This window comes from Megalobrama amblycephala, linkage group LG22 (genome assembly GCF_018812025.1).
Source record: "Megalobrama amblycephala isolate DHTTF-2021 linkage group LG22, ASM1881202v1, whole genome shotgun sequence".
In the NCBI taxonomy this organism is placed as follows: Eukaryota; Metazoa; Chordata; class Actinopteri; order Cypriniformes; family Xenocyprididae; genus Megalobrama; species Megalobrama amblycephala.
In genome coordinates, this window is record NC_063065.1 from 10,821,723 (window position 1) to 10,832,239 (window position 10,517).

Genomic DNA, 10,517 nt, shown 5'->3' on the forward strand with positions numbered 1-10,517 from the left:
ATAACAAATTCTCAATAAAATAGAAAATAAATTAAAACAGCAAACTTCACAAATTGAACATTTGAATTTTATTTATAAATAGTTTCAGAAGAAATTTTAAAAATTCAGAAGAAATATCTCAATCTATGCAGAAAAAAATAGGCATCTATACACATCCACCTCATATATTTTTCTGTGAAAGTTTGGAATGCTTGAGGATTACACATTTTATTATTTTCCCAAGTAAAGCATTTACATGAATGTGTCACAAATTTATTTCACAGTGACAATACAGTCCCTAAAAGCTGTTGAACAACCAAAAGTGGTATTTAAAGACAAGTGTAAACAATTTATAGGTAAAACATCACCACTCATCATTTACAGTAAATGTCAGATATTTTATCTTCTCCATATGAACCTGTACCATTAGACATTATTAAAATCCTGATTAACATTCAGAACTTCAAACATTCTACAATTTCAACACGCACAATCATTTGTCAGTGATGATCCCTGCATTAATAATGTTTTAAGGTGCAATCATTTACAAATTCTTAGAGGTATCTTAAGACAAGAACATTGTCTAAATCAAAACAGAAAAAGGCACACAAGTACATTTTAGGCAGATCTTTAACATGAGCTGGAGGCAATGGGCCGGCATTGCCGCCTCAATAATCAGAGTGAAGAACCTGTGCAACTGCACTGAATCCACTTCATATCCGAGAATGTTTAGTTTTATAAGGCTTTTGTTGTAGTCCAGAAAAACTGTTCAGCAAATTAGCATCCAACAGTTCAGAACACGAGGAAACCTGCTACAACCTGCTACATTGCGGTTACTTTCACTTCAGCAACATCAATTCTGAAGAATGAGCAAGAGTCGCTTTTTTTCTTTCAGCTTCAAGGTCAAGTTAGCAAATCCAAGAGGAAGCTTGCAAGATTTAGTGTACCAGTGCAAAGATCCCCTTTGACAATTAAAAAAAACATCCAACCACAACAAAAAAAAAAGCCCAGAGAGATGATGAACATGGCTATGAGTCTGCCCAGGGGTGACTATCCCTATGGCAACACTCCTCAGCGAGGGTATGTCTTATGGGAAGAAAACCCTTGTGTTGTCAGTCCACTAAACCCAATGCCATTTAAAGCTGAGAGGAGGATCTGTTGTAGACCTGAAAGCTCTGCTGAAGCACCATAAGAGAGCTGCGTAGCTGTGAAGAAGGAAGCAGCAAAAAAATAAAATGAATAAATTCACATAATTAGCCAAAAGAGATCACATATGAAATGTAACCCCTGCACATAGCAATAGTTTTGACTAACAACGTAAGATTGATATTTCTGGTCAAGAACTGCCAAATTAGACAGGAAAGAAGTCTCACTGACAAGTAACGGTGGACAACCGCTGATGGTTTCAACATTTACGTGTCATTGAAGAGTGGGTTTAAAGGGTTAGTTCGCCCAAAAATTATTTACATTCTAGGTATATATGACCATCTTCTTTCAGACAAACACAATCAGAGTTATATTTAAAAATATCCTTGCTTCTTTAAGCTTTATAATGGTAGTGAGGTGAGGTGAGGCACATTTTGAAACCCGAAAAGCACATCCATCCATCATAAAAGTAATCCATACAGCTCCAGAGGAAGGCCTTCTGAAGCAAAGTGATGCATTGTTTTAAGATAAATGTCCATATTTAAATCTTTATAATCTAAAATAACTAACTTCCAGCAGATGACCATATATTATACAAGTCGACTTGCACAGTATCCATAAGTAACCCCCTGATGCGATGTATGACGCAGGATGTAGGAGTAGTGTAAGCTTAGACATCTCTCGCGGTTTAAAGGATTCAAAAATTTAATTTGCCTTGGCATAGTTGAATAACAAGAGTTCAGTACATGGAAATTACATACAGTGAGTCTCAAACACCATTGTTTTGTAAATTGTCTTTCTAAATGTTTCGTTAGCATGTTGCTAATGTACTGTTAAATGTGGTTAAAGTTACCATCGTTTCTTACTGTATTCACGGAGACAAGAGCCGTCGTTATTTTCATTTTTTAAACACTTGTAATCTGTATAATTCATAAACACAACTTCATTCTTTATAAATCTCTCCAACAGTGTAGCATTAGCCGTTAGCCACGGAGCACTATCAAACTCATGCAGAATCAAATGTAAACATCCAATTAAATACCATACTTACGCGATTAGACATGCTGCATGACGAACACTTTGTAAAGATCCATTTTGAGGGTTATATTAGCTGTTTGAACTTTGATTATAGCTGTTTAAGGCAAGCACGAGCTCCTTGGGCGGAGAGCACAAGATTTAAAGGGGCTATGGGGTATTTTGAGCTGAAACTTCACAGACACATTCAGGGGACACCTAAGACTTATATTACATCTTTTGAAAACATGTTCTTGGACACCTTTAAACAAATATGGGCAACAAAATCAAAATCATCATCTCTTATATCGGAATCCTCAGACATTTGTCTTTAAAAATGATCATTTTAGACTTCTAATTCGTGACCAGTGTTTTGTTTTGCTCTATCCTCTATATTTGTCATTACATCATGCGTCAGGTCAGAGGTTACTCTTCCACCACAAATTGATGCGTACGGCTGTCTGCCGGAAGATAGTTATTATAGTTAATAAAGATTTAAATATGGATATTTTCTTAAAAAAAAACATTGCTTTGCTTCACAAGGCCTTTATTAGCCCCCTGGAGCCGTATCGATTACTTTTATGATGGATGGAATTTTTGGAAGCTTCGAAATGTGGCCTCCCCTTCACTGCCATTATAAAGCACTGCCATTGGAGGAGCAAGGATATTTTTAAATATATCTCCGATTGTGTTCATCTGAAAGAAGACAGACATATACACCCAGGATGGCTTGTGGGTGAGTAAATCATGGGATAATTTTCATTTTTGGCTGAACTAACCCTTTAATAAGAGACAGTATGGCACCCAAACATACTTGTTCAAGAAGGTTAATGGAGTCCTGCAGTACTGCCCTCAGCAGATGTGCTTCCTCTCGACTTCTGTGTGGCATACCCTGTCTGGGCCCTAGGTCAGGTGGCAAACTACATAAAAACAGTTAGTAAGTTTTGTTCATAAAAGTGTACCAAAAAGAAAATACAACATCTTTTTAAAGGGCCTTTACCTGGACTCTACTCTCTCCTTCATTCTGTGCTTGGTGTTCAGATACATACGGTGAGCGACATCTTCCATGGCCCAAAGTTTAAAGAACAGCCCCAAGTTCAGAACCACCAGAACAAAAAGTCTGAGAGGCAAAACAATGTCACATTCATAAGCACGTGAAGTATTTGTCGTACGCAATTCTAAATGGTTAAAATAGACAGTCTTTCTTCCATGTTTCACACCGCAGATATAAGTGGTGCATATTTATTTTGGCAACCATGCTAACAGGCTGCAGCATTCACACAGCAGATTATCTATTTCTATCTCTATTTTTCTATTTCTGAACTCAGCAGGGAATATGGAGAACATGCCCAGTGAACCTGTTTATCTATATAATCTTTTGCAATAAATCAATGTAGTGATGGAAACATTTTTAAGCAATATGTCTGACTCTGAGATACACAGTGAAAGTTTCTTGAATTCTGGGTTTCAAACAAACACTTTCTGTTCAGTAAATCTGACTGAATCTAGATCGTTTAAGCTGTTTATTGCTACAGTTTGCAATAAAGTTAATGTTCTGTTCTATGTAGATTAGCCTATTTACCATTTAGTTGTAAATGTTCCTCATGCAAATCAAGTTTTTAATAACTCTCAATAGTCAAATTCTAATAACTATTGTATGATTTAAGATTGTTATTAAAGGAAAAAAAATTATGTAGAAACATAGTAATGTTTTGTAGCTCTATTACGCAGCAGAAACACTGTTAGTGTCAGAGCTCTAAATCCCAAAGTATAACTTATTTACGCATAAGCAAGTTGTACGCATAGCCTTTCAAAGTATACTCCATTTACTATTACACAAGTTGCATCTCGTTTCAGAGGCCGCGTCCTCCGGAGGTCGCATTTGAAGGCTACATACGTCATCAAGAATGTCTTATTTAAGAAAAAGTAACCATAATAAAATTGACTACTATTCCTCGTGAGGTGTAAAATACTGTTATTTCGTTCTTACTTTGCAATCTAACGGTTACTTTTCTTAAGTGAAACTACCTCGATGACATATGCAGCCTTCAAATGTGACCTCTGGAGGACACAGCCTTCGAAATGAGATGCAGCAACTGTCTGTTGACAAAAAGGGCAAAAAAAATCATTTTTTTTCTTCAACTACCTTGTGAAACAATGGCCCTGGAGCACTGTTGCCACCATGTGGGCAAACTAATTAGTGCAAAAAAAATTAATGCGCATATGCGTGTGGTTGGAAAAATCAGGCTTTCTGTGTACAGTTAGTATACACATACTATAATGATACAAAATTTATGTCATGCACACTGTACATGGACCCTAGCATACGATAAAAAGTGAAGTATACTTTGGTCTTAAGCTTTCACACTGCTTACGTGCGAGTTGTGAAACAGGCCTTAGAGTAAATGAAGCCTTACATTAAGCTCATCCCAGTTACAATTGAAGTGATGTTCCATCTGTGTGGCGTGTTCTTTATATCCATGGCACCTGTAATGCAAAATGCAGTGCAAACATAATTGTTATAAGTCTAAAACACAATATCTTCATATTTGCTTGAATATTAAAAGCATAGACAACCAAATAAGCACATCTGATTAGTATGAAAACAGTTTCTAGTGGTTTATCAGTATTTTATGGCAAAGTAGCAGAGATTTTAGATTCAGATATTTAAAAAAACTGATATAGTTATACCAATGGTGCTGCCTCTCTGCTGATCCGAGTCTGCACTGTACTGCTTCCCCGGCTTCATGTGGTCCTGTAGGGTGCGACTGTAGGTTCTTCGCCTCCTGCGCAAACCACCCGTCTTCCCAGCATCTCCGCTTCCTTGAGTCAACTCTGCCTCCTCTTCAAGCAGCTCTGCCTCTGGGATGTGCATGAGGTAAAGATCATTGTAATTGCATTAATATAAGAGCCCAGAGGTCACTGGATTGATTAGGCTTTTGGCATCCCTGTAGTTTTGTAATTAAATGGAGAAAATGACCTTGCAGGCAATGGATCTAACTGATGCTTTTCACCAATAGGAAACGGACACATCCACGCTGCTAATATCCCTCCCAAGACACTCTGATCAGGTGACTAATGTTCATTACCCTGTACAATCCCTAATCCAACATCCCATGGCAGAAAAGCTATTAGCTAGCTTTCTTTTCCCAGTCGATAAGAAAAACATTGTGCACAGTCTGCGGTTCTGCTGACTTTAATTGATCTACAGTAGTTTTGGGCTGCAGCTTTAGGTCATTATTTTGTATCAAGTGTTTTATATATCCTTCTGTTTTAATTTGTTCAGCAGTGGATAACATATACAGGCAGTGGCTTTAGAGACTGGACCACTATGAAGAAGTCTTATATTAGTATCACTGAGATACTAGTATAGTTTTTATTAATATTCTGAATTAGACTTTATTTGTATATTTTCTGTTTTCATTTTAAGTTAAAGTTCTAGTAATTTTGTTGTATGTTTTTTTAAAAATGTCTATATAGTTTTTAATAATGTTTTATTTCAGTAATGCGTTTCGCTCACTACAACATCAGACATCACATCGCCATTCTTCCTGTCCCTTTTTAAAGGTGTTCTTGTGCTCAATAAAACACTTGTGTGACAGTAGGAAACAGGGACGGTTTCAACAGGGACGTTTTTGAGACTGTACATTGCCGTTTTAAGGAGAAAATACTCAGCAATGGGGGTGACTGATGAATTTGCACATGGTTTGTCTTAAAGCATATTATAAAAACACCACATAGACATATCAAGAACGATAAAAACTTGATTTTCAATATATTTTTCAAAACAAGGAAAACAGAAGGTTAGGGAGAGTTAGAAAAAAATCATTATACCAACCAAGATGTTTAAAGTAGTCTTCAAGGCCACTCCAGGAGTTTTTGGTGATAAAGGATTTAACAAGACCCCAGGGTTGCTTTTTGTATTTGACATCAGTGTAAATCCTGGACAGAGAGTTCAAATATTTGCTAAATGGCTCTCACATTAAGGGATTTCAGTGCCATAGTCAAAACGAAGAGGTTAGACATGCAGATATTAAGACCAGCTCACCTGAGTCTGCACTTGTGCTTGGAGTTACGAATGATACAGTAGCGATTCTGAGTGTAGAAGTAGTCATGGTAAGGAACATCATGTGTGTAGACCTCCGCATCTATCATGTAGTATTGACCCTCCCGTGACTCTTTATATAGTGTCTAGAATACACAGAGAAATCAGAAAATATTCCACACAGAGGCTGCATTCACACAGCAGCACAATACAGCTGTCAGTTTATGTTTGGATTGCTAAACATTAGGGGTGTGACGAGATCTCGTGAGACTAAAATGTGACGAGATTTCTCGTCGAGGCGAAAAGTAGTCTCGTGATGTTGCCATGACAGAGTGGTTAGGATGATTAGGAAAGAATATGCCACCGCTTCGTTTACATTACGCCTCCACTGTCGTTTTGCTTTGTATTTAAATAAAAAACATTTAATCCAGTTTGATAACGGTCGCCGCCGCTCCATATTTACAGAGTTACGCGCGATCGCTGAAAGTGAAAGTAAACGCGAGCGCGCATTCAAACGAGATTTCAATACCCCGCATTTTGAAAGCGGCTCCATGATGAATGCAAATATCTCTCAATATGAAAGCTATTTTAGGCTGGGCAGTGTAGTTGTAACCATCTCTTAGCTCTGTATCAGAGAAAAATTTGGTCTTATTTGCACTTTGAATATTGAGAAAGTGTGATTATGGTTTCAACTTGTAAAGTGTTACCATAAAAATGAGTAACAGTTTTCTCTTAATCTTATTAAGCACAAACAGTAAGGTTTCATTTGTTAACATTAGTTAATGCACTGTGCACTATCATGAACTAACAATGAATGACTATTTTTATTAACTAACATAAACAAAGATTAATAAATACTGTAGCAAATATATTGCTCATTGTTAGTTGATGTTGGTTAATACATTAATGTTAATAAATGAGACCTTATTGTAAAGTGTTACCATTTTTATTTATACTGTTTTTATTTCTATGATCAGTTTGTGGAAAGGAGTTCAGTTAGGAGGTCAAATGTTGTAGAAGCTCATAAATCATGTACAGTTCTGAGGTCTGAAGAGACTGAAATCATACAGGAGAGAAGTCAGTCAGTTGAGTTAGAAGCAAAACCTTGTTGTATTGTTGTCTTTTACTGCATATGATAATTCATAGTAAGAAAATAGAACTGAAATGACATTAATTACAAGATGATTAGTTAAAACATTTCGAATACACCTGCAGAATATTTTTTCTAGTCATGTATTTCGCCATTGAGGATTTCTTAAAAATAGTGTGTAAAAATCTTGTCTCGTCTCGTGAACTCAATCTCGAGTCTCGTCTCGTCTCGTGAGATACCGGTCTCGTCACACCCCTACTAAACATGGTTCTGTCCATGCACTGTTTAGTAAGGCCTGAAATACAGTGTTTTCTTTAAGTTTTTGGATAAAATTATCCTTAAATAAATATGACTTGCTAATAAATATTTCCAAATATAAAAATTAAATATTTAAAGTCACCATTCAATTCTATATATTTACTAGCACTATTTTTCACAAGCATTACTAAACATGAATGTAGCTAGTCATTAGGCCAGTCACCATTACTACATTAAAACCTGATTGTGATCATTCAATCTAATTGACTGCATCAACGTTAAAGTGCAACCAACTCAGTCACACAATTAGATCAAATAATTGGAAGGTGATTTTGTAATTGCATCACGCCTACAGTCATTTTCTTATAAATGTTAATTGTTGCATAATACAATGGGATCAAAAGCTGTCTATTGTCTAATTAACTGTCTTACACAGATAAAACAGTAGTTATATCCTTTGTCATTATTCTGTCACAGAGCAAGAGCTGAAAACTCTTTGCAGTTAAAATGGCTCTGGCAAAACTACTCTATAGTTTTAAGTTGAAAACAACTAACAAAGCACATATACAACTAACTAACTTTGCAAAGTGGAAAAAAGTGGAGGTGGCAGTTGCTAATATCACAAAAATAAAGGACCCATCGCCCCTCAAAACTTGAAAACCACAGCTGCAGCTCCTTCCTGCCATCTATGTCTAAATATAAAGTGGCATAACCAAACACCGCACGTTAACTGACAGTGAAACCAAAGAATCACAGCCTTTCAATAAGGTTGTGAAATCATTTTTACTATTTGTTTGACACACAAATCAGTCACTTTTGAGGCTCCTGTGTATGCAGTAAATAGTGGTGCAGCTCACTAGGTTTTATAACAGAGCCATACACACCTGGTTCTCTGTGGCAGTGGAGAACTTGCCGACCAGGGGGTTAGAAATGGTGATGGTGTAGTTCAAAGTCCTTTTCATACCGCCCGAGGCCTCCCTTTGCCAAGGGGTAGAGCTAGCACCTGTCAGGTGATATGCTTTCGTTACTATAAACAATATGCCAAAAAAATATGTGCAAAATCCAGTGTTGTTATCATTAAAGGTGCACTATGCAGCACTTATAGACTCATACAAAAATAAGGCCTCTCAATTATTACTTATGGCCTACTAAAAGTGTGTGGTGGTGTTTGTATCTATAGACACATTTTTACATTTTCTTCTTGAATTACTGTGCTCAGGACGTAACCTTTGGCCAGTGGGTGTGGAGCCCCAACTTGTAATTATGATTTTTTTGATGACATGTAATTAATGTTTATTAGCAAGCTAGACTGAAGATTGCTAAACTTGCTGGCAAATTACAGTCAGTCATCTAACTATCAGCATAACTGTTCTTTCATATATACACAGAAAAGGCTAATTATGCATGATAAACACAATATTTAAAAAATATTTGCAAAATAGCTCATCACTCATCTTCCAGCAGATTATGGCTAAATAGAAATATTTTAAAAATAATAAAAGTGATAAAAGCACATACATTTAAAATGAAGTACCTGTGATCTTCCTGACATGCATAAACCTCCGCAGGAAGTTAGAATCTGTGAAAAGCATGTCAAACATCTTCTCAGCACTGATGTGAAAGACCCGGTTCACAAACAGCCTTCCCTGAGACACCTTCTCACATTCTTCCACTACAAGAAATGAATACTGATGTAAACAAAAAAAGAAAACACAGCCATGGAATGAGACACAGGCAGCATACACACGCATCTCACCCTCCTCCAGGCTGTCAGATCTGCTGTTATCAGAGAGCTGGTCTTCATTTGCATTTAGATCCAGAGAGAGAGAGGAGCGTTTAGACACTCGTTCAGATCCTGAGCGGTTTAATGACAGATTTGGACTGCGCTGATGGGACGGGGTACTGAGAGTGTCGTCCTATTGAAGGTTAAACACAAATATCAACAACCATACATGAGCTCTACTTTAAAGACTTTGCTATAAAGTGTACTTTTCTATCTTTAAAAGCAAATCAAAAGCAGACTATGCAGATTTATATTCAACAATTAACAGGTTGACCATTTGGCAGGGTTGGGAAATATATTGAATACTGACAATATATTTATAATGACTTTGCTGGCAATATAAAATTCAAGGATTAGTTCAATTTCAAAAAGAATTTCCTGATAATTTACCTACCCACATGTCATCCAAGATGTTTATGTCTTTCTTTCTTCAGTCGTAAAGAAATGAAGGTTTTTGATTAAAACATTCCAGAATTTTCTCTATATAGTGGACTTCAATGGCCTCCAAACGGTTGAAGGTCAAAATTACAGTTTCAGTGCAGCTTCAAAGGGCTTTAACTGTATATGCTTTATATAAACAAATGATCGCCGTGCACGTGCTTCTGCTTTCCGTATTCTTCAAAAAGCTTACGCTGTATGTCCTACGCCTTCCCTATTTTTCTTATGGAACGAACGCAGCGCCAGTTAAATTTTTTCCGTAAGTAGAATAGGGAAGGCGTAGGACATACAGAGTAAGCTTTTTGAAGAATACGAAAGTGTGGTTTTGGCGGAAGCACGTGCAAGGCGATCATTTGTGTTTATAAAACATACACACTTTACAGAAATGACCGATCGTTTCGCTAGATAAGACCCTTATTCTTTGTCTGGTATTGTTTAAAGCCCTTTGAAGCTGCACTAAAACTGTAATTTTGACCTTCAACTGTCTGGAGGCCATTGAAGTCCACTATAAGGAGAAAATCCTGGAATGTTTTCATCAAAAACCTTCATTTCTTTTCGACTGAAGAAAGAAAGACATAAACATCTTGGATGACATGGGGGTGAGTAAATTATCAGGAAAAATTTATTTGAAAGTGAACTAATCCTTTAAGCATCATCAAGAATATCAATTATTTTAATGTGCCTTTTATTAGAATATTGAGTTTATTAAAGTCTGTTTCATCAGAAAATTTTACACTCACAAGCATGAGCATGTTAGGAGTTGT

The 10,517-nt window shown here is 36.6% G+C and overlaps 1 protein-coding gene across 3 annotated transcripts in view; it reads right to left on the reverse strand.

Annotated features, from left to right (window-relative positions):
- Positions 1 to 49: 49 nt before the first annotated feature.
- gramd1c (GRAM domain containing 1c) overlaps positions 50 to 10,517 on the reverse strand; it is a 17,675-nt gene continuing 7,207 nt past the window's right edge. For all 3 annotated transcript variants that reach the window (XM_048173940.1, XM_048173939.1, XM_048173942.1), the window contains 10 exons: positions 9,289 to 9,448; positions 9,067 to 9,204; positions 8,417 to 8,535; positions 6,188 to 6,330; positions 5,978 to 6,081; positions 4,831 to 5,001; positions 4,557 to 4,626; positions 3,140 to 3,259; positions 2,954 to 3,059; positions 50 to 1,184 (listed from right to left, as the gene is read on the reverse strand). In XM_048173940.1, coding sequence (XP_048029897.1) covers positions 1,116 to 1,184; positions 2,954 to 3,059; positions 3,140 to 3,259; positions 4,557 to 4,626; positions 4,831 to 5,001; positions 5,978 to 6,081; positions 6,188 to 6,330; positions 8,417 to 8,535; positions 9,067 to 9,204; positions 9,289 to 9,448 — 1,200 coding nt within the window. In that variant the 3' untranslated portion in view covers positions 50 to 1,115. The remainder of the gene's footprint in view (positions 1,185 to 2,953; positions 3,060 to 3,139; positions 3,260 to 4,556; positions 4,627 to 4,830; positions 5,002 to 5,977; positions 6,082 to 6,187; positions 6,331 to 8,416; positions 8,536 to 9,066; positions 9,205 to 9,288; positions 9,449 to 10,517) is intronic.